This window comes from Melospiza melodia, chromosome 3 (genome assembly GCF_035770615.1).
Source record: "Melospiza melodia melodia isolate bMelMel2 chromosome 3, bMelMel2.pri, whole genome shotgun sequence".
Taxonomy (NCBI): domain Eukaryota; kingdom Metazoa; phylum Chordata; class Aves; order Passeriformes; family Passerellidae; genus Melospiza; species Melospiza melodia.
In genome coordinates this window covers 48,594,320-48,618,145 of record NC_086196.1, presented here as the reverse complement: position 1 = coordinate 48,618,145, position 23,826 = coordinate 48,594,320, and the positions used below count along the sequence as shown (strand labels likewise).

The following is a 23,826-nucleotide window of genomic DNA, read 5'->3' as shown; positions in this document are numbered from 1 at the left end:
GCCTGACTAGCAAGCATGTTGAGATAGGAAAAGAATAATCCGCAGCATTAAGACTAGCATGAAATTTTGCAGAGTCCTTTTAGAAAAAAATTTCTGCAGGGTTTAGAGTGATTGAGAAAAATCTTTGCTCATCTTTCCTTTGTGACCTTCAATTAAAACGCCAAAGTGGGTTAGTAATTTAATATAACTTTTTAGTTGCAATTTAGGTATTAAAGCACTAGGTGTAAGACTGCGTACATGGAAGTTCAGCAGAACAGCTGCCTGAAACCAGCTCCTGTGTCTTTTAGGAGCCTTGATGTTGTTGAATGGCCGTGACATGTCCTGTGGTCTATGGATCATCCATATTAGCTGTAAAGTATCCTCTTAAGTCAAAAATTGAATTGTGATTTCACTTGTTTTATAGTTTGTCTGTCAGACAAAAATGTTTGACCTGTTCCTGCCTTTCATAACATAGGCATTAGGTGTTGTCAGTAATTGTCATGGAGCTTAGCCTGTGCATAAAGCCTTAATTGTTCTCTGTTGTTTGTCTTGGATAGCTGTATAAAGGGCTCATTCTGGGTCTTTTTATCTTATCTAACAGTGTTAAAATAAATCTTACTTCCAGGAAAAACTTGTGGCAATTCAAGTAACGAGTTTGAACTCTTCTGGTGCCTTTGCACATGTTGAGTCTGGTTGCCGTGTTCGGGTGAGTAATGATTTCCAGATGATGTCTTGTGACTGCTGACAATCTACAGAGGACAAGCTGGACACATGGCTCTCCTTGATGTTCAGGCTTTGCTTTGTGAGGAGAAAGGAAAAAAGGAATTTTTTTTTCGTTGTTGGAGCAGGGAGGTTGAACAGATGGTCAGCAGAGGATTGAAATAATAGGTGGTAAACAGGCAGAGAGGAGAACCAGGTAGGAGAAAATGTAAGCAGATTGCTCTCTGATACCTCTGCCTTCCCCTTCATTCCTCCCCAGTTGCTTAGTAAAGAATGCAAGAGAGATAGGAATAGAAAGTGAAAGGAAACTTTTCTCATGGGTTTTGGAAAAGAGATGATACTTTCAATGCTAAAGTAGTTAGTAAGTTGTCTAACAAAGTGTAAACAATGATTCTGGCAGCTGCAGAGAAGCAAGGAGAACAGGATGGTCCTATCCATGTGATGGAATGGGAGAGGAAAATTCAACCTTCACTTTCCTATAGGAGAGTTCAGGAGCCGTCATCCCCTGAGGATGTTATCAGTGAAGATCTCCAGCATTCTTCCAGAAGTGGCACTATACAGTCACTCTGGAGCTGGAAATTGCGCATGAGTCCATGTCCTAGCTATTTTTAAATAAAGTTTAAAAATAAACTTAACTGTCTGCAATGGAGAAAACCTTTCTGGGGCAAGTTGGCTTATTTATGTCAGCAGTGTAAAGCAGAGAGAGTGTTTCATTTGAGCACAGATTTTCCTGAAGTGAGAATGTAGGAATGGTTTTCTCCCTGGTTTTCTGCAGCCAATTTAAAATTCCATTTAGTGCACTCCAATCATTTGTAGCTTTTGAATCATTTGTGGAAAAGTAACCAAACCTGTGATAGGGGATCTGCACCTAGCCTATGGTTACTGCAGAGGTGGTACATGCAGGGCAGAAGTTGGAAGGCCAGGAGGCTGCTTCCAGACCTGGGGCTGCACACTGCACAGGTGGGTGGTCTGGTGCTGTGTGCTTTGTGACTCTCCCTACTCTTTATATAGTCTCTTAAAGTATCAAGGCCAATCTTTTTTCATGTTATTATGAGCTCTGGTGACTGCTGGGCCTATTGCCCCTTCAGTTTAGAATCAGTATGCTTGCTTTGATGCTGTGTAATAAAACAATGCGTAAAACTTCAGCTGTTTTGGTTTTTTTTTTAAGGTAAATTATTTACTGAAAGTAATTTGCCTCCTTCTGCCTGCTGTCTCCCACATGTAGCATGGAAGGAATCCCTGTGTCAGGTTTGACAGATTTTTCAGAAATTTGAAAGAAACTCAGAAACCATGTGAAAGTAAAGTAGTTCTCTTGAATGTAGGCAATTTAATCATCACAGAACTTGAAGGGTCACCTGTCTCTTTGGATGAAAAGTGCTGCATGCAACAAAGAAGGTTCAGGAGGCAGATTCTGGGAATGTCTGTTTCTCAAATGTACCTTTTTATGCAGGGTGCTCCTTGTCGCCTCTGCAAACCTTTTATGCCTTGCTCAAAGACAGAATTGTCAGTTGTTATAGGCAGAGCTGCTGGCACCTCCTGTCATTTCTCTTTGTAAGATCTATTTTCTGTTTTTTACTTCTTTGTCAAACTTCTGTTCATTCTGAGATTTTCCATAACTTATATCTGCTCTGACATCTAACTTGAGAGCAGAATGTGGCTTCTCTGTTAAAATCAGTATCTTCTGTATGCTATCTATGTTTAGTTGTAATTTTTTGCATCAAAGGCAAGGTGCCAGTTGTCTTATTGCATACTCAAAATCATTGTTGCACCAAGGTCTACAAATTAAGCCATCTGTAAATATTCTGAGAACTTTGACACGAGCAGAAGGGGTATTTTCTTTGCCTGCTTCTACAATGTGTAAAATACTGCCATCTTTCCAAATGACCTGGAAAAATTTGGCCAAACTTGGCCTTTATGGGATCTCCTAAAGAGAGGAAGCAGTTTCTCCTGGGCTTGCAGTGCCCACCCATTCCCAGCATGCCTGGAGGTTAGACTGGGCTTCCTCCTGCTCAGGATGTACCCAGGTGCTAGGGAGAAATGGAACAGTAGACACTCTGTAACCCACAGCTCCAAGGGGAACTTCCTGAGGAAGGTGAGTTGTTCACACTGTTTCAGTCTTTTCCTGTTTCAGTGCAGTATTAGGGCCAAAATGCTATGCTGTCCTGTGTTGTGCCAATTTTGTATTTCTCTATTACTCTTCATAGATTTTTATTATTTCCCATATTTTTCCAGAGTGAGAGAGTATAAAGTGGAAATACCCTACAAGATTTTAAATGTGAGAGTGAGCAAAATGTTTTAAGACAGTGATGCTCCAGATGGAACCTTTATTTGTTTGCTTCTATGTAAGAGAAGTGCTGCCCTGTGATATCAGAGCAGTTGACTGTCTAGTGCTGGAGAGGAAAGTGATGTTGATGGAAATGTTCACATGGACAAGATACTACATATTCCATCCCTCTGAGAGCTCTGAAAGCAGTGGAGTGTCATTTGACAGTGGATCCCTGAAAGCCCTCTCTTCTCCTGTGGGATGGGATTATGATAAGATCAACATGACTGAATCACCCAGCTGTTGTTGCAGTCATCTTTTCTGTCCAGAGGGACTGAGGCTGTCTAGCAGCCCTGCATGGTACAGCCCTGCTGCATTCACAGATCTCAGACCCATCAGAGCTGCTGCTCCTGAGCTGCCTGCCAGTGCTATGCCACTGCAAAGCACAGCTTTCCATTTCTGTGGCAGGACGGTATCCTATTCTCCAGGCAGCTGCTTACAGACAGAGGGAAAAACCTTGTGATTTTGTGTTATGGAAAAAAAACTTGTGATTGAGTTATGAAATCATCTCAAATTAGGTAAAGAATATTTTCAGCTCTAGTTGAAAATATTCTCTGCCTAATTTGAGATGATTCCATAACTCAATCTTACTCTAGTCAAGTAAGATTAGGTTGTCTTTAAATGTCTGGCTTTCATTTCTTAGATGTTCAGTACGGATGTTTGTGTTTCCAGTTCACCTTTATGTAGTGTTTTTAATTGCAGAATAGCCAGTCCATTTGACCTCCCAAATTTTTGCCACCTCATGTCTGGTGGCAGTAGTTCCCTCAGTTATTTTGTGCTGTGTTGCAATGTTATTCAGAGGGTTAGTACATTTCTTAGAACAAACCACAATTACTGGAAAAGACAGATAATAACTACGTATCTCGGTATTTACTTCATTCCTGGATGACAGACAACCAGCATAGAATTTCATTTGCCTTTTAAAAGCATTTACACTTCTTAAATAAGGCATTTATTTTTGTGCCTTTAATCCTGACCTTTTCTGTTCTTTCTACTTTGGTTCCTTGAGAACAATGCATAGGAGAGTGGCCATTGTTCTTCACAGAGCTTGTTCTTTGGGGTTTTCCCCTGTCTGTCTGCAGGATGCAAAATTCCTTACCATTCTGTATGCAAAATCTTGTTACTGAGGCTTGATAAATCATCGTGACATGTAGTTGGGCAGCTAAGATGTCATGTCAAGTGTCACTCTTTTCAAGAGAACCTTTGAATATATCAAAGCCACTCTTCAGTTTTTCAGACCCCAACTTCACACATTAATTAGTACATCTTTCATGACAGAAAAGATCAGGCAGATTTGCATAGAATCCTTTTCTGCTTTCATTTTATATTAGTGTGAATAACAATTTTTACATTAAAAAAAGTATAGTGACAGGAGAAGCAATGTCAGCCTTCTTCACATCTAATTCTGTCCTCAGATCAATACATGTCTATGCGGTTTTTTTTATTTTTATTCCTAGATCCTTAAGTCAGGCAAAAATGTCATTGAAGCCAGTGTGTCGCAGACATCTTTTCATGAAAATCCTTTCTTTAGGATTTTTTCCTCCTGAGAATCTGAGAGGCCTCAGGAACAAAATATAAACATTGATTATCTGCTGCTGTGGAATGCAACAGGTGCATCTGTGATTGGCCCATCTTGGATGTTTATGATTAATGGCCAATCACAGCCCAGTTAGCTTGGCTCTCTGTCTGAGACATAAATCTCTGTTATTCCTTCCTTTCTATTCTTAGCCTAGCCTTCTGAGGAAACCTTTTCTTCTATTCTTTTAGTATAATTTTAATGTAATATATATCATAAAATAATAAATCATGCCTTCTGAAACATGAAGTCTCTTCCCTCATCTGAAAACCCCTGTGAACACTGTCACACCAGTGGGAGTTTTACTCTACATAATGTAATATTTGAGTAGGAACATTATGCTTGTGGATCAGAAAGGCTAATTTTGTAGGGATCAGGCTTGTCATGCAGGCAGGTAATGTCTGGCAGTTCTTTTTATGCTGGGTGTTGGTGTAGGAGCTATTACATCTCTTCCAACCTTTAATTTTGTGTAAAACTATGTGTCATTATTCATCCACACTGTCTATCCATAAAAAAAGAACAAGAAAAAGAAAAAAAAAAAAAGAAATAATAACTTCTAGGATGGAAGGCAAAAACTTTACTTCAGAATTTGTATCTCTTGGACTCGGTGAATGACTTGTCTGGTAAAGAACTACTCATCTGTGAAAACTACTGTGATATTGACTGCTATTTTTTAAGACCCCTATTCAATTTTAAAGATTTATTCTTCTGAGTTGCCAACCATTTACATCTGGAGCATCCATATGAACACTGGGTTTGAGGTATTTCCAGTCAAATACTCAGGTTTTATAAAGTTTTAGAAAATATTGATCATAGTATCCAAAGCATATCTTATAGTCCATAGGTCTTTTTAAGTTCAAATTTGAGGACCGAAGAATAAGAAACTGAAGAATAAAAGTAATGTTAGGCTTTCATGTGCGGGCTTGAATAATCTCTGTAAGTAATAGAAATAGCATTACCCCACTGGGGCTGCCTTCAGATGAGAGATGACACGTAATGATATTTTAAAGGAATGCTATGTAGACTAATTATTAAATGGTATCTGTGCAGCTTCTAAAACAGCAGATTTACATTCTGTAGCAATTAAAAAGCCACCACAGGAGCTAACTGCTGCTTCTCAGTCCTCTCTGACCAGAACTGATTCCAAGATTGGACTTTGTTGTAAGAAGCAAGAAAAATTTAGGATAAAACAAGGGAAAGAAATGCTGACTCACTTTTCTTCAATTAAGACTTCACAAGAGAAGTTTATTTTTAGTCTTAGCAAATAACCTGGTGTTTTGATCTTCTGCAAGTATTTATACTTCTTTATTTTAATAGAGAATTTATATTTCTTTATTTTAGTAACTCCCCTCAAGGCTAATATAAGCTAAGCATGTAAATCCCCAGAGAAATGATGGAAAAAGGCAACCCCATTCACTTAAATGTAAAGATAAACCATTTGGCATGCAGAGAAGAATCTCATAAATTATTATTTCTTTTCTTTCTCTGTCATCTAGTACCTTCTTGGCCAGATTGAAAGCACATAGTTTCCTGTTTGCATTTTTTTGCTTTGAAGTGATGGTGAACAGATTCATTAAATTAGAACAAAAAATCTGCTAATCTTTTGCTTGTCTTCTATTTCAATGGATGATCTAAAAGGCTGAAAGTATTGTGTTTGTTGCAAGGGAAGTAACCTTAATCAGATTTTTAAGATATGTTTTCCTTCCAGCAAAATCTCCAGGTCACAGCTTTTCCAATTACACGGAGAAGAAGGCAAGGAGACAAAGCTAGTCTGGGGAGCTTTCTCTTTCAGCAGCAAAGTTTGCATTTCTTTTAATGTAGTTAAAACGTTTGACGGGAGAGAGTAGGGTTTAGTGATGTGAGGTGATTTCCAAATGAGTGTTAGCTTTTTGCTGACCTACTTTTGACTAGTGGTGTATTCTTGCCCATTACTTTTTGTCATTGAATAATGCTGATATATTAAGCTGTGTGCTTCAAGGGCGTTGTAAAATTGCTTGTAGGGGCAGGACTGAACTGTGAAAGTGCGAATTACTCTATCAGATCAAACCCAATTAAAAAGTGACAAGCACAGCAGGAGAAATTGAAAGCAAGGTTTATCTTTCATGTAACGTAAGAAGTCACTATATCGGTTAGAAACAAAGTGAGTGTGAAACAGATTCTCCACCTCTTCTCATCCCTCTCCAAAAATTAATAATATCTGCTGACTTTATTATCCTAAAGAATAAGCCCCAGAGTTGTAACAGCTCACTTTGAAGGACACTGTGACAATGGCAAGAGAAGGGGAAACACAGCACCCGAACACCTTGAAGCTATTTGCTATCAAAGTGTGCACCGGGCCTCAGGTCAGCACATTTGGGGATTGATGGATAGGGAGTTTGCAAGAAGTGCTGGCCATTTTTATAAAGCTGTAGTGTCATTAAAGAAAGACTTGCAAGCTTGCAGGCTCTCCACAGTTCTACAGGAAGTGTAGGAATAAAAGCATGGTAAGGAAACTGTGAGATTTTACTAAGCGCTGTAGTTACAGACCCGCTACAAACTAGGGAAAGTCATTTAGTCTTCAGTGCCACTGCAGAAATCCTTATAAACCCTTTTGCAGAACATCCATCAGCACTTTTCTAATGAGTAATTGGGCCTGTGAATGTATAAACTAAGGCAGTTGTCTATGTACAATAAAATATTGCAGAATCCTGCTTCCAGACTGCTGGGCTATGGTGGGTTTGGGTTTTTTGATTGTTTCAGGTTTTTTTGTTGTTTGGCTGGTTTGCTTGTTTGCTAATCTAATAAGCTCATATATCAAACAAAACAAAACAACGAACAAGTAAATCAACCTGCAACATGTGTTCTATACCTGCCGTTGCATTGCAGACAGCTTCAGTGATGTGTGACTGCTGTGTGACCTGGTGCGCACCACCTTCTGCAGACAGTCGATGTTACACTGACCCTGATGCTTGCTGCTAATGTTATTACCTCAGTAAGCTCCTCTGTGTGTAAACTTTAGCACAGCTGATTTGGCTAATGCTGAGTTTTCAGATCAGGATTTGGTGGGTGACATTCGACTTTACGAGGGGAAAAAATCCCAACAAACACAGAAAGGGAAAGCACTTGTGTGTAACCTGTGCTTGGAGCCATCGTACTGTGAGGAAAGTGGGGGAGATGAGTGTGTAAACTCACAGGGTACCTGATCCATTTAGCATGTTTTCCCCATAAAAACAGTGATGCTCTGTAGGATGCCTCTTCACATAAAATATATATTTGATCTACAATGAATTAAGACTTTAAAAGAGACCAAGTGATTTACAGTCCTATGAGACTTGGACTTTGCAAGCAGCTTATAGGGAGGAGGGAAGAAAAGTTGTCTTATTGTGGAAATAGTTATTATCAAAAAGCCTCCATTTTCCTGGAAGAGGTTTACTTTCTACCATTGATGGAGTACTAATGGTCATTCAAAAGAACAGCTTTGTTGTTGTGTGTTACGGTAAGTCGTCTTTTGGAGTGTCTTCTGGGTGAAGAAGTTGTAGGGGCTAAGAGAATGTCTAGGTCTGAGCTTTAAAAACAAACAGACACACACGCAACTATCTCCCCAGACACCAACCACAAAATACCCCAACCTAAATTTCATAACAATCTTGAGTGGTATTTCTTTTCATTCTGTAGTGTTTTGGTTTTATCAGAAAAGTTTGATACAAGATTGATAACAGTTTAAAGGACTGTTCTGCATGGACTGATGCATTTGTAAGGCTGGATTACTTCTCCTGAAGGTAAAGAGGAGTAATGGATAATATTTCTTTTTTGTGGGGATGATTTTTTTTTAGCTGTCATTGTTGCCTTTATTTGTTTTTTATTTTGTCAAGAGGAAGCTTCTGCATACTGTGTGTTTGTTAGTCTCAACATTTTTCTGGCCCAGCCAAGAGGTTAATGCATTTGTTATTGATCTATTATTATAATATAGATACAATAGACTTTCAAGAAAAAAGGGAGAAGACACCCACACTGCAATTTGAATGTGAAAAAGATTAATGAAATTCTTATTCCTAACTGACATGTGTAAAATATGTGGGTAAGAGATGAGTTGGTTTAAAAAAAGAAAACCCCCTCAGAACTGTAAAGTTATATCATTACCTAACTTTGGCCTTTATTTTGCAGTGACCAGTGTAAAAGAAAATGCTGAGAAGTACATGGAGATTCTGGAGGACAAACTACATAGGTAAGGATAGTATCATGAAAACCTTTGAAATCTTAAAAATGCTTGTACATGCAGCATTGATATGCATAAAAGTGTTAGGAACTTGCATTAGAATAATACCAAAAATAGTTCAAAGTAGGAAATACTGTTTGTGTTAAGAGCTCTGTTCATGGCTGCATTCAGCAGCCTGGCAGTGGGTGCAGGTAAAAGAAAGAATCACTATGTTCTCCAGTGCAAAGGGCTGCTCTGGAGCAGCAGTGGTCCAGCCTCAAATATTGGGGATATGACAGCTGGGTGAAAAATCACCCTTCTGCTCCTATGCAAAAACCAACACTGAGCAGGGCCAAAATAATCCCTTAGCAGAGTTCTGGACATCTTTAGCAAATAATGACAGTCAATATAACAGTTTTGAAAAAAATGCCAGTTTAGGGTATTGGAGAGAGCAAATACAAACCAGGACAACAACAGAGATATTTTAAGAACTGAATCCTTATGCAGAATTTACATCTTTTAATGCCTTTTTTTTTTAAACACTAACGTTTCTATTTCCTCCTTTTGCTGTGTGAAGAGGGTTCTAGGTGACCCCTCTGACTTTAGGATTCTCCTTGAAATATGGTTAGCAACTATTACAGTGCTGTTGTAATGGAATCTTCTAGTGAGTGAACTTTGCCCTGAATGAGTATATTTGTAGGCTTTCATGGGTTGTAATTGGAGTTTGTGTCATAATAAAATGTAATCCACCAACTAAGCACTACTTCCATTTCCGTTACTAAGCAGGTATAATTAATAAATTGTTGCCCTTGCTATTTTTTGTTCTACTGATAAAGATAAGGTTTTATATATTTTGCTCACTCATGATTTTGAATATAGAAATATTTATTTTACTCAACTCGTAAATTTAAAAGATATTCCAATCTGAATGAAAAAATGATGGAAACAGACCTGAAGATCAAGCTTTGTTTCTGTGTGCTGCTTAGCCATCTCTTATTAACATTTTTACTCCATATATCTCAGTCCATAAGTTTAAGACAAGTCTTAAGGACTTTTTGTGCTGTCTTTTTGAAAACCATACTCTTTATTAAAAAATAAAGTATAGCAACAAGTTTTGATGTTTCTAGAGTGTATGGATTTAATTGACGTATCAGGCTCCCAGAAGGATGTAAATTTCTGTTTAATTGTTAAATACTTAGAGAAGCTGTATGTTTGTTTCTCCTTCCAGAGGTTTATCAGATAGAATTTGCAGGTCCCAGATGGTGAAGATTCAGTCCTGAACTTGTTTTCCAAGATGTGCAAATGGTATTAGTCTAAAAATAGTTCAAGTAATTAAGAGCTAAGAATTTGAATACTGATGGAAAGAGAAAATCTTTCATGTTTTTATGAGAAAGAAGTTTCCAAGATACTGTGTCTAGAAAAATATTTTATTTTTATGCTATTTTAATTTTAGGTGATTATAGATATTTGGTTTTCTATAGGTTCTTTTTAGTTTCTTTAAGTGGTTAGCTACACCTGCTTTACAGCTTGAGCAATAAAATAGAAAAGCAAGCAAGAGCCCAAGAGGCTTCCCCGAACCCTGCCCCTGCTTAGAGCAGTAACTTGAGAGAGTTTCTCTTTTTTGGTCTTCGTATAAATGCTCAGATTTCTCATTTGTATATATCATAAGCTAAAGAAAGAGTCTCTAAGGAAAGTTTAAAGAGTAAGTTTTAAGATTACATTTTAGACAGAGATAGAATTTGCATCTGGCTCATGGACGCACTTTTGGGGAGGCTCTTGAAACCAAAAGAGGATCAAGTCTGGGTAGCATGAATTCAAATAAACCTCCAAAACTTTTTTCCAGATGAAACCTATAATTTTGCCAGGTAATGTTTCTAATAGAAACAGCCTAGATTGAGATCACTTCAGTTAAGGATACAGCTTCAAAGTAAAGCAGAACTCTTAAAAATGTCATTTTTGACCATTTTGTAACAGAAGGAAAAGAAAGTTAATGAAGAAATCTCTTGACAAAACAGCTTTAATGAAGATTCAAGTTTCAAAAAATCAATTTTGTCAGTTAATTTCCCTCCCCCCCTTCCCTTTTCTCTTTTATTTTCTTAAGAAAAGTTTGGAATATATTCCTCTTGTTAGTTTGTTTTTGTTTTTTTTTTTTTTTTAATGGAGGGAGGGGAGGGTAACCTAGCTCATATGCTGGAGTACTTTTGGGGGAGGTGGGGGTTTTGGGTTTTTTTTTTTTGTTAGTTGGTTGGTTTTTAAAACAAATGCAGTACTTTTCACTGCGACCTAAAAGATGCATCCATTGTCAGGGAGCTTAATACAATATGTTTCATTAGGAATGCTACTCTTTTGATAGCCTTGTATCTAAAGAAAAAAATGGGAAAACATGCATTGACAAAAAATGGAAATATGTTCAGTAACTGATAGCTTCACCCCAAGGAAGGCAAAGAACCCACTATGTATACAGATTACTTGACACTCTTTTATCCTGATTTAAAATATAGGTTATTTTCTGACAGCAGACTGACAGTCATTGAAGACAGTATCCTCCAATAAAAGAATGAACAAATAGCATGTGTAATAAGCTGCTGTCTCTTTCCTAGTCACCAACATACATCAAGCCATTCTCCAAGTTTATACATTAAATAACTGGCTGCCCTCTTAAGAGTGTAAATACTATTGCTTACCTTTTGTTAGGAAGCGGGAGATGTGCAAAAGTGGTGAGAGTTAGAATAATAAAAGTGAGTTCAGCAGAGACCTCTGTCTGTGTGAATATCTGAAGTACAAGAAGTTTTGTGTTGGTAACTTCAGCTCATCACTTGAGCCATTTAGGAGGGATTGTACAGGAGAAGTTTACAGTAATTGCTCTAGCTCATTGAAATTCAGATGAGCATCTTCTCGTGCCTTGTTCTGCCACAGAAAGTGGGAGTTTTTTTCATTTCGCTTATTTCTACACCAAGTGAAGGCTTTGCTAGCACTTTATATCATTACCATGAATAAAGTGGACTTCAACCATCCAACTCGTTCAAAAACCACCAAGTTCTGCCATAAGTGAGCTTTAGTCATGTAAATGGGTGAGGGTCACAAACTGATCCCAGTCAAGAATGCTGTAAATGCCATTAAAGATTTCATCTTGAGCTGTTAGTGCCTGTGTGTCATGTTACAGAAACTCTGATGCCTGCTATAGGGAAACTGCTGTGCTACGGCTACTGAGTAAGTCTTTCCAAAAGGTTTTCCCTCTTGTCTGTGGAGCAGCACAGGCATGCTTGGGAGTGCCAGATGGTCTGTGGTAATTTTGTGTAACCTATGACCCCCCTCAGTTGTGCTGAGGGCTGTTCCAGCTGCTGGTAGTATCTCAGCAGTGCACAGATAGGACTGAAATGTCATCTTTGCCTGCCTGCCCCCAGGACTGTGTGTTTTCTGCTGTGCTTCCAAGAGACTTCACAGCCCCATCCCTCGCTGGATAATGATCTGATCTTATTTTGCTTACCAACAGTTCTGCTGCTGGAGTGTTAAAATGCAGGTTAGACAAAATATTAGATCCTTCTAGTGACTAATTTAGTTCCTTTCTTCTTCCCAGCTGGTCTAAGTCATACACAGCTGTGAGCACATTAGCTCCAAAATTCTGAGAAGCAGACACTTTATATGTGGTGATGCATTCCTTTATATCTCTTGGCCCACATGGTGATGACTTCTAAATCCCTTATCATAGCTGCCTCAGGCTGGAAAAAATTTTTTTGTACCAGCTGATGTAAAGATGACATTTCTTGAGCTGAGGGAATTTAATGTGATTGTACTGTTCTCCAGACCTCAAAAGATTATGCTGTGACTTCCATTCATCACAAAACCAGGGCTTTTAAGGGGCTTTTCCTAATTCCCAGATAGGAATCATGAAATTATTTTTGGGGAATAATATTATTCAAGAATAACTAGTGACAATTACACAAAGGTGTTTTATTGAGCTATTTTCTGTGCTATCCTGCAAGAAAGGGAAAATTCATAAATATAACAAGATGCAATACTGCAGTGACTGTACTTTGCCATTGTTGAATGATACAGCAGCAGGTAAATTGGCAAATGTGTGCAAAACCTTTCTTCTTTAACTGACTCTCTTCTGCTGTTTGTCTTGGGTTCATTTTCTGTTCAACAATGTTTGCTTTCATATTAATGGTGCCTTAATTTTTATTCGTGAATACACGGTAGGGAAAATGTCGTGGAGTCTTACTCTGATGTAACTTGTGCTCATCTGCATGGCTCCTCATTCACTGAGGTGTTAAGATAGTTGGTGTGATAAAGGCCCCTTGCATTTATTGAAGCAGCAGAAATCAAGCCCAAGGTCTGTTTTACCTGATCTCGTGTGTGGTTTTTCTTTTAGGAGTTTCAATCAAATGTCACTTGCCTAATTCAGAACAAATGTGGCTGCAGCCTGGTGGCTCAGACTGCTAAGGGCATGCACATTTTCTCTATCAGAAACAAGGTTTCTCATGCAGGCAGTGCTTTTAATGTGTTTGAGGATGTCATCTTCACTGAGATCTTGCCCCTTCAGGCAAGACATAAGATATTCTGAGGGTCCCATGCCATAGGAGGACAGGTCAGGATTAAATGCCGCCACATCACCTTCCAGTTTACATGAAAATGAACAGTCTTAGAGCTCACTGTCTTTCCTTACTATTCACTGTTAGCTTACATACCACATGCCTCATGTCTCCTTTATAAAATACTAAGTTTCAGAAATGGTTTTGGGAGCAGAGCTGGGTATGAATGCTCTGAATAGCACAGCACACAAAAAGGACAGTGTTTCACACTGCTGATGGTCTTAAAGGTAGTCTCACCTCAAAAGGACTGTGTATCCTTGCAGATTTGTAGCTCTTTCTCTGTTGTTCCTGTATGTATGGAATATTTTGTGGCTTAATTTAACATTGATTATATAGGGGGTAGTTTTCCCAACTGTGTTGTGTGCTTATGACTTCAGGCTGTTGTTTATGAGAGGTCCTTTTCTTCATGAAAAAATGCCCTTGGATGGCAGTGGAATCACTTGTGTTGCCTTCTGTTACAACAAAGGACTGCAGGACTAGGCTCGGTGTGATTAACTAAAGTACTGAAAATTTGGAACACATTTAGAAATCGATGCTGCATGAAGTGAATGTGTACATAACTTGCCAGATCCATAAATTTGGAAGAAATCTGTGCACCCTCCAGTGACATTTGAAGGTATTCTGCCTAATTGTGGTTTGCTGTTCTTTAGAGTAAAAGAGTTTTCTCTTGACCATACTGTGTAGTTTTATCATACTGGAGGGTACACAAAAAGCCTTCAACCACTACCAAACAATTTCTCATGTTTCAGTAATGTGAAGAACACATTGCAGTGTCACCAAACCCTCATGGGAACAATCAAACACTTTACTTTGGACAATCCTTTCTCCTTGTTGTGAACAATACAGCTGCTTTGTTTCAGTTACCTTATTTTTCTGTCTGCATAATAGAGACTGTCATGAAAACAGGGCTATTGTTTCTTAAAGGCTTGTGTTTTCCTGGTATTTTTTTTTTCCAGCCTGAAAACATCAGCTCTTGTCATACTACTTACTTTGCTGGGGAAATGTTATGATATTACAAATCAAAGGATTATGACTTTCAGCCATGTCACTGGTGACAAGAACATAGGAACTTGTGAATAAAAGTAACATTTTAAAGGTTTTTCTATAGGTGAGGGGAAATTTGGCAAGATCCCACTGATTTCTTGGTATTATTGTAGTGAGGGAAGTTTACTTCCCCAAAATACAAATACAAAGAGCTGTGAATATTGAAAAGCAAATTTCTAAGTGTATTAGTTAATAATTTACAGGTGATTTTTTGGTTGCTATATTGGCCCAGTCTTATTTGGGAGATATGTCCTCTTTTTTTAATAGTTTAGGAAAGTTTCACAGTGGTGAATCCAATTAACAAAGAAGAAAAATTTAAGTATTCTTTCTTGTTCTATTTTCCCCTCTGCTTTAAGCATTGTGCTCTTTTTTTTTTTTTTTTTTGCTGTTCTTTAATTGCTCTGTCTTGATGTTAGCAGTCTTAGAAAGGGGACTTTCTGATTCTCCCCCTGCTCTTCCCTTTATTGTGGCTCCTCTGTCTTCCTTCCTAGGACTTGTCTCATTTCCACTTTGTGCATTTTATTCTTACCTTATTTTATTTCCAACTTTATCCCTTAGGACACCTATTTTTGCCTATCTCTTTTGTGTTTCATGGAGCAGGGGGAAGTTGGATAGTAGGAATATAATAAAGCACTTTCTTCACAGAAACCCTGTTTTCACCTTCAAAACACATTCAATTACTTTTCAATCTGTTTTATTCTACATGACCACAGTGCAGGTTCTCACCAAATATCCTTTTTCTCTTCACAATCACTTGCAATATGTTTGGAAATGTTTGCAGTTTCCTGACAAAGTATAGCATCTTGGAAACTCTTAGTAAATTTAAATAATGTCAGAAGAAATTTGATGGTATTGCTTCACAGAAGTGGATTAGCCTAGATTAAGTGGGTCTGGAGGAAAGGGGGGAATCTTCACTCTGCCTTTCATTTCTGCTTGTGGAAAGCGTAGCTAATGCCCACAGGGCATGGAAAAGGAAATCGTCACTATAGAAGTGCAGCAGATAAGTTTCTAATCATGTTTCTGCAGCATAATGTGTGTTTTATCATCAGTGTTATCTGGTGCCATGTGCTAGTGGAGATCCTTTGATAAACTCATGTCTGTGCCAGGATGGAACTCTGTTCCCAGCCTTGAACTTGTCTCTCAGCCCTGGCAGAACTAATACCTATCTACAGATGAAATGCATGTTGCACGAGCAGTAAAAATGGAGGGCAAAGAATGCAATCTGCTTCCTGCACCAAGTGAGAAAAGATGTTTAAAAAACAAACAAACAAAGCAAAAACGAAAGTGAAAAACACCCCCAATACCATTTCTGTCTATGGCAACTGCAAGATAGGAGATAATTGCATTGATGGAACCCACCACGCCTTTTGTGTCAGTAGCAGGAATCTTCTGAATTTGCAGTCATAAAATTAATTTTTTGCTACAAGAGGAGGAGAATGTTGTTTTATGTACTAAGGAACCATCTGCTGGTTTAAGGTATGGAAGGAGATTTTTGCAGAAAGGAGGGATGAGGTAGGTAGGCTTTTGGACCCCACAGTACTCTGGGGGAAGAGGACATAACACAAAACTTACCTTTTCACTTTAAGTCCTAGCAGACAATTATTATTGCACCAATGTATATGTGTTACATATAACATTTTTTAAAGACTTGCTTCTGTATGAGATGATAAGAAGGGAAGAAGGGCACAAGAATTAAGAACTCAGAAATTGTTATTGTTCTTTTTTTGGTTTTGTGTTTTGCCTGTTCAGAGATGCTGGGTCACAAATACTGATTTTTAATTGGGAGGTGGGGGAACTGTGGCACGTGACCATACTGTTTGATAAGAAGTAGCAGAAAGCTCTGTTCTTTTTAGCTATTCTCAGCATTGAAACTAGATCCTTTTAGAAAAAAAAAAAAAAAAAAAAAAAAAAGAAAAGGTCAGATTTGAGGCCAGTTTCCAGTGCCTCAGAGCTTTAGAAAAAGCAAAGCACATGGTTGAACAGCCTTTACTAACTCCCTGTCCATATTAATTCAGGTTTTATCCAGGACTTTTTCCAAGTTACTGAATTAACATCAGTAGTTAGTGTGCAGCATTGTCAAAGACAAGGTGACAGGGGATTTTTCTGCTTATTCATGGAAAATCTTGCCCTTTATTCCACTAGGCTCTGTGTCTTCCATTCATTTTATTCTTAGCATAGCAAAAATTGTCAGAGGGCAAGGCCTCTCCCCTTCTAAAACCAGAAAGTATTGCCCTTGCTTGAAAAGGAAATATGATGACAGTTCACAGCCTCTCAAGCTGGTTCGCAATTGTGCATTTTGTTAGGATTTTGTTTTATTCTGTATGCTCTTTTCCTATGCTGCATTGTTCTGGTGCTGGTCAGTGGTGCCTGCAGAGCTGCAGTTCACCACTTTGCTGAAATTCATTAGTGTCACAGTCTCTTGGTTTAACCCCAGGCAGCAGCCAAGCCCTGCCCGGCCCCTCGCTCACTGCCCCAGCAGCAGGATCAGGGAGAAAACAGGAAAGGTGGAAGTGAGAAAACTCACAGGTTGAGATAAAGACAGTTTATTGGAGAAAGTGAAGACCACACCCACAAGTAAAGCAACAAGGAATTAATTCACCATTTCCCATGGGCAGGCAGGTGTTCAGCCATTCCCAGCAGAGCAGGGCCCCCTCACGCAGAGCAGTTACTTGGGAAGGGAAATGCCACCGATCCAAACATGCCCTACTTCCTCCTTCTTCCCCCACTGACATATATAGCATGATGTTATGTGGTCTGGAATATTCCTTTTGACAGCCTGGGTCACTTGCCCCAGCTGTATCTTCTCCCACCTTTCCTGCACCCCTATCTTCCTTGCGAGTGTGGCAGGACCAAAAGCAGAAAAGGGCTTGGCTCTGTAAGGCTTGCTCAGCAATAACAAAAACATCTCTGTATCATCAACACTGTGTTCAGCACAAACCCAAAACACAGCCCCATACCAGCCACTGTGAAGAAAATCACCTCAGCTAAAACCAACACACACAGTAGTTCTCTCTGTTGCAAACTCCTGCCTCATTAAGAGTAAGTACTTCTATATCATTTTGCTGCTTTGGTGTGCTGAGATTTCCCTGTTTTGGAGCAAAAGTAAATTTTTTCATATCTTTTTCCCTAATCTCTTGTGCTCTTCTTGCTTGAATTATATGAATTTTATGAAGAGTTTAAAATCCATATTAAGAACTTTTTTGTTTGTTAATTAGTGATACTTTTCAATGTGGAGAGGATCCCATTTTATGAGTGGTGAAGGTCCACCATGACTGACATGGAGCAGTCGTGGATCCTTCCTCTTCCCCAGAGTAGGTTCTTGGCTTTTTGACCTGGAAGCCTGTACAATTTCTCTTGAAGATACTGATCCTAATGTATGTTTGCATTAATGGAGGGAAGATTGATAAAATTAGCTTTGGTGGTTTGTTTTTAATATTTTTCCATTTCCTATGCAAAAATGCTCTGACTATGACATAATATTTTTTATAACAGTTCCACTGTGCTTCACAAAGATTGTTCAGCCACCGACCTCATCCTAGAATTTTCAGAGGGAGTTTGAAAGTAAGATCCAAGATCAACAATATGAGGATGTATTTGCATTGTGCTGTGGCTGTTGAGGAGTTAAATTTGGGCACTCTGTCAACCTAAAGGACAGTGGTTTCATCATTCCCTTCAAATAACAAGGAAAACATGCAGCAGAATATAGCAGTGTTAGATGAGAGGCAGTCTGAAAACTAGGGACCGAGTTTGAGAAATTGATTAAAAATATCCCTTTACACAGAGGACTATCTCCAGTAATTTTATGGGATTTTTCTCAGTCTTGCTGAGAAAAATAACTGTAAACTCTTCAAAGTGCTTCTCTTTGCCCTTCAGCATCACCTGTACCTTGCCCAGCTCTGCCCTGCTGTTGACTTCTCTGTGAGCTGATTTCATGCAAACCTCAACCCATCTTAGCTGTGAAGCTACGACTGTGAGGGGAGGGAGGGATAGCAAAGCTGTTTGTCACCTCTGGGTCCGTGGCATTAAGCTTTTGCTCTCTTACCAGGTGCTCTTGGTGGCTGCATGTAAGTGAGTACATGTAGTGAAAAACACCTGCTCCCTTCTGAACTTGGCAAGAAAAGTGTTGGGTGGATGTGCCTTTTCCTAATGCTCCATGTTTTCCATGTTTTCTAATGCATCCCTGAAGACAAGATTTGAAACCAGTTTGTGCAATTACAGAGGCTTTGTCATGTGTCCTGAGTAGGATTGTCATCAACAGTTGTCATGGGTGTGGAGCAGTCAGGGAAGATGAGGATGGATGCCTGACACCATCTGCCTGCTATCCAGCAGTGCTGCTAAATCCTCCTGCTCTGTCTTTGGATGATACTTTGCACAAAGCCCTGGCTGCCCAGTTAGATAGAAACAATGATAATTAAACCAGTAGAAAACAAAGCATTGCCATCTGCATAGCAGGAGTATAAAGATGTAGGATAACTATTTTGCATGCAGCTGGGACAGTCTTTTCTACTGGCATTTGGAAGTTTTTATTAGTTAAGGTGCTTACTGCTGGGAATGTACTGTGCTAGTCTGGGGAGACAACACAGAGCCCAGCCATTCTGAGTGTTCTGTCAGCAGCAGTGCAGGGGTTTGTACCCAGCAGGGTCCAGCCAGGGAGGATCTGCAGACCTTGCCCTTTCTCTCTTGCTCCTTTTGATCCAGAAGAGGATTTGGCTCCTGAACCTGTTTGACTCTGCCACTACAGCAGGTCATATGGTGCCCTTGGATGTTTCAGTGGAACTCCGTAAGCATGTGGCTATTGACATCCGGATTTGGCCAACACTCTCCTTTTTCCAGGTGTGTCTTCCTGGTTACAAAAGCTGAATTTCAAGGTACATTCCTACATGATGACAATATATCACCTCTCCCAATTGTGCCTCTTCTAAAAGGTTATTTCTTTGCCCTGTTTTTTGATCATTATGTATACTTAATTCCTGTTTGGTCAGTGGCACACAGGATGATTCACATCCCCAAATTCCCTTGACAATGAAAGTCTAAATCTCTCATGCTTTCAGAGAAAGAAGTATATTTTAAACTGTTTTATATCAGAGAACAGAGGTGAATAAAAATGATAGGAGAATTGTGAATTCTTTCTCTATGCTTCTTTGCACTGTGGTCAGAGAATGTAATTAGCAATAAGAGATGAGGCTCGTTATTCTAATTGCTTTGAAATAAGAACACATTCTTTGCTTGGTATAAATAGCCATCGCTGCTATTGCAGCAGTGTGGATTTGTGGCAGCTGAGAATGTGGCCTCAATGCAAATGCTGTGCTTTCTTCTTGTGGCATACTTTTAGAAACAAATGTATTCTCTTGGATTAGAACTGGTTGTGACTTGAATGACTTCTGTTTTAGAGGAGGTCACTAGAAGTCAGATACTTTGTGGGGTTCAAGCACAAGAAATTGTTGAGGCCTTTGTAGGAGCTGAGCTGAACAGTGCTTAGATGGATATGTAAATACTGAGATGCATGTTTTTCAAAACTGGGGTCTAATTCATGCCTCTGCTTTAAATCTAATTTGGGATCAAATATTAAATAGCGCAGAAAAAATATCTCATTCCAGCAATTCCTATCCAGCCACAATTAATGACATTGTGGGGCTTTGCTGTTATTGCAAGAGCCAAAGGCAAGCAGGATATAGACTGAATTATCAGAGTTACTACCAAACTCAAGCGTGTTTTACCAGATTTTGAATTAGGTGAATGATAAATTAGAGTTGAGAAGCTGCCTTAATGCGACCTGCTGAATAAGAAGAATTCCCTGGTAGCTTTCTCCTCATCTATCAAAGTTAAGTTTTATAGTCTTAGAATAGATTATTTGTAATAGATGTTTCAGTGGAGGTAAAGGCAGAGGACCATTTCTTTTCTTAAAGAGAAATAAATAGCCCTGAAAGCAGGTAGTAAATTTTTTACATTATAGATTGGGTAATACAGTAAAAATAAACTGCAAAGTAAATATAGAGACACAATTGAATTATAAATGCTCTCAACAAGATGCCTTCCTTCTTCCCTTGTAAATTACTGAATTTCCTGCATTCAGCATATTCGTCCCATTCCTGCATCCACCCTGTGTTAAGAATCAAAGTGGAAACCAGCAGCTGCAGCAGTCTATCATTTTGTGTTGCCAGTGGAGATAATTTAAGTATAACATAGTGACATTGAATATTGGTAAAAAGATGACAGCCTGTGATTAAAGTTCTGCACCAGGTAAAATAAATGGCTGGAGAATTGAAGACAAAATGACAGAAGTATTGTTTGATATTGTGTGGTATCTTGTTTTTTAATAACACTAATCAAATGTCTACTGATGGTTTTAAGCACTAGATGTATTGTTTTTAACAGGCCTTTTGGGAAGGAAAAACCAGACACGTGGTACGTACATTTCACATAAAATACAAGGTGGTAGCTCTGTCCTGAAGTTGCTGTATCACGATAGGATTTTTTTAGAAAATATGTCAGTTCTTAGCAGACTGGTTTTAGATTTCAGTGTTAATCTTTCAGTATTCTCGATGCAGTAATTTTACTGAGTGGAAAAAATTGTGGATAACGAGTGTAGTTGATAAGCCTAATTTTTTAAAACACATTTGGCAAAAAACATTGGCAGATATTTATTTATTCTTTTATTTTTTTGTTTACTGAGATTACTGTGGGGGGACATGTATTTTTACATGAATATTATTTCTTATTTGTTGATATTAGCTTCTTTCTATGAAAAATTCTGCATGGAAAGGAATTTTTAAAGCAATATGAAGGCAGTTTAAGTTTATAGCTTTTGTGAGGTCTGAGAAAATTCCTTAGAAATCTTAGAATCCATCATAATAATATATTTACCCTTTTTCCTTAATTATGCATTTTACAGAATTGGTGGTATAGCCTCATTATGAATATATACAAAATGTCTTTGTCTAAAGACACTACCTGGAGCTACCCCAAGTAATAGAGTGGCAGTGTTACCTTCTAGATAACAGGAGAAAGAGAGGGAGAAAGTAGAGGCAGTGAAGAACAGGGTTAAGTTTTTTAGCTGAGAGGAGTATAAAGACCTGTTGTCCCTGCTCCCAGACCCACAGAAATGCAGTGTTCCCGGAGTGGAAGTTCAGATATGGGCAAGCAGAGATGTGAAAGAAGCAGGGAGCATGCAACAGGCAGCAGCTGTCTGAAGAAGGCTGTGCAGTGTTGGAGTGGTTGCTTTGCAGCATAGCATTTTTCCTTCCAACACAGTGTTACATTTCTGTTCCATTCTCTAAGTGTTTTTGTACTCGACATGGGGCGTCTCCAGTGTTAAATATCTCAGATGAGAAGGTGTCTGAATGTATTTGGGATTCTCCACCAGGACTCATCTGAAATTTGTGAACAAGGAGGGAATTGAACTGCTGTTCTTCTTTTTGCTCACCAAGCCAAGAAGTGAGAGCTCCTAATCCCTACACAATTTAAGACTGTGGTGGTGTTCCATAACAGTATTGTGGAGGTTAGATCACTCAACAAGGACACAGGCTATCTGGTGCCAGGTACTCTGTCTACTGCACCTCCAGATTTGCTCTGTCTTGAGGAGATGTGAGTGCCAAAGCCACCCCATTAGCCCATTAGAGGCTGGTTTGGAGGCTCTGCTCACCTTTTCCCTCAAATCTGTCCCTTCCTGCATATTTGCCTGGCTCCTGGGATGCTGTAGAAAGCAGAGCCACTGCCAACACCCATTCTCGAGCTGCATGAAAGTGATGTCCACACCTCTGTGCTGCACTGTCATGTCCTGTTTGGATGCACTGGGATGGCTTTTGGATAGGACTGATGTGCAGAGAACCTGACTGTGGCTATAAAGTAGATACTAGAAATGTCAGCCTAGAGCAAATTTTTCAGGTGTTGAAGATGTAAAAGTGTGAAAGTTAGATGGGGATTGTGAGGATTGCTTACTTGGGCTTCAGTGGTTCTGGTCCAGAATATTGTCTAGTGAATGAAACATCACATTTAAAGAGGGAGAGCTAATTGGTGGTTTTTAGATACTATTTTATTTTTTATAAAGGAGAGGGCAAGGTTGGAGAAGCAAGTTGCTGTTGCTTGTGCCAGGGAAAAGCACTACCAGCTTCAAACTTTGCCTGGGAGTTTTATCTGGTCTCCAAGGTAGGGAAGGTTGTTATCTGACAAGGGAATATGTGAAGTCTCCTTCTGGGAGTGAGTCTTGTTTTCACATAGAAAAATGTGACAATAGTGCTGAGCAGCAAACAAGTGTTATCAGTGAGCTTTAAAATAAGGGAGTAGAAATTATGTCTCCCACACTGGGAGACAACCACATGATTGGAACCATATGAAGTTATTTCATGAGATTTTTGGCTCCTGAGGAGAATGGGGAAGAGAGACACAATGCAAGGAATTGAATTGTGAAATTGAGGTTATGTTGAAGGCATTTATAGGATTAGGGAGACTTGCAAGAAGGGGAGAATAAAAGAGTTTTGATTTCAGATGTTTCGGGAAGGTGACTTTCTAGTGTGCAGGCCAAAGGGAAACAAAAGTTTTAGTCCACATTTTCTTTGTAGTTTCTCCCATATCAGTCTGCTGTTGCACACCAGTCAGGTGGGGAAAACAGGATTATGTGCCTCCTTCCCCCTGGAGCCTCATGTGAGTCACTGATTGGCACATTGTAGTCCTTGGTTTGTTCCACAGGTTGGCTGTTGGCATCTTAAAATGTAACAGCCAAGGTTAAAGAACACGAACTGATCAGGCTGGAAACTTCTTTTTAAATTCTTTTTAATGAAAAAGAGAAGTAAAGCTGGAGTAGATTCTTAAATCTAAGAATTATATAGAGAAAAATGTTTAAGAATATCTAAACGATATTCTTAAATATAAGAAGTGTTATTAATGCATGACTGTGAATTAATATGATGAATCAAATAAAAAGGTGAGGCTCTGCTAAGAGTGAAACAATAACATTGCTTTTTATCCTCAAAGTATCATTAGAAGATACTTCCTTTTGCTTGCCTCCTTTGTTCACTGCACAGCTATTGCCTTCAGAAAGGGGAAAAAAATAATAGCTCAGTGTTGAGTGAGAAGAGCTCATTTCTCCCCTGTGGGGCAAAATATAAATAGAAGCAAGTGACCAAAATATAGAAGAACTTTCCCGAGTTTATACAATAGTTCAATAAAGAATGGGGATATTGAACAAAGTCTTTTGATTCACAGTGCCATTTTATGCAAGCCTCAAAAGTTTTCAATCATTTTAATTGTCATAATGAAAATCCCTGTTGTTTGTGCCAGACTATTTTTGTTGCATTTCGTTTGCTTTTTTGTGTGAGAGAAAACTGCTTTTAGGATCAGTCAATAGAGTTAAAATATGTGCCAGGTACTGGGAGAAGATAAGTACATGGTTTCCTGAAAATGTACCTTGATGTGGCTCACC

At 38.9% G+C, this 23,826-nt stretch overlaps 1 protein-coding gene across 5 annotated transcripts in view; it reads left to right on the top strand.

Annotated features, from left to right (window-relative positions):
* Nucleotides 1–23,826, top strand: part of DISC1 (DISC1 scaffold protein) — a 176,096-nt gene that overhangs the window by 134,359 nt on the left and 17,911 nt on the right. For 4 of the 5 annotated variants that reach the window (XR_010027113.1, XM_063151636.1, XM_063151634.1 and 1 more), the window contains one exon: nt 8,742–8,802. Coding sequence is in view for 3 of the 5 variants with exons in the window: in XM_063151636.1 (XP_063007706.1) it covers nt 8,742–8,802 (61 nt within the window). In the remaining 2 variants the exon portion in view is untranslated. Of the gene's footprint in view, nt 1–604; nt 686–8,741; nt 8,803–23,826 lie in introns of all 5 variants that reach the window. The other variant, XR_010027114.1, reaches the window with a different exon arrangement.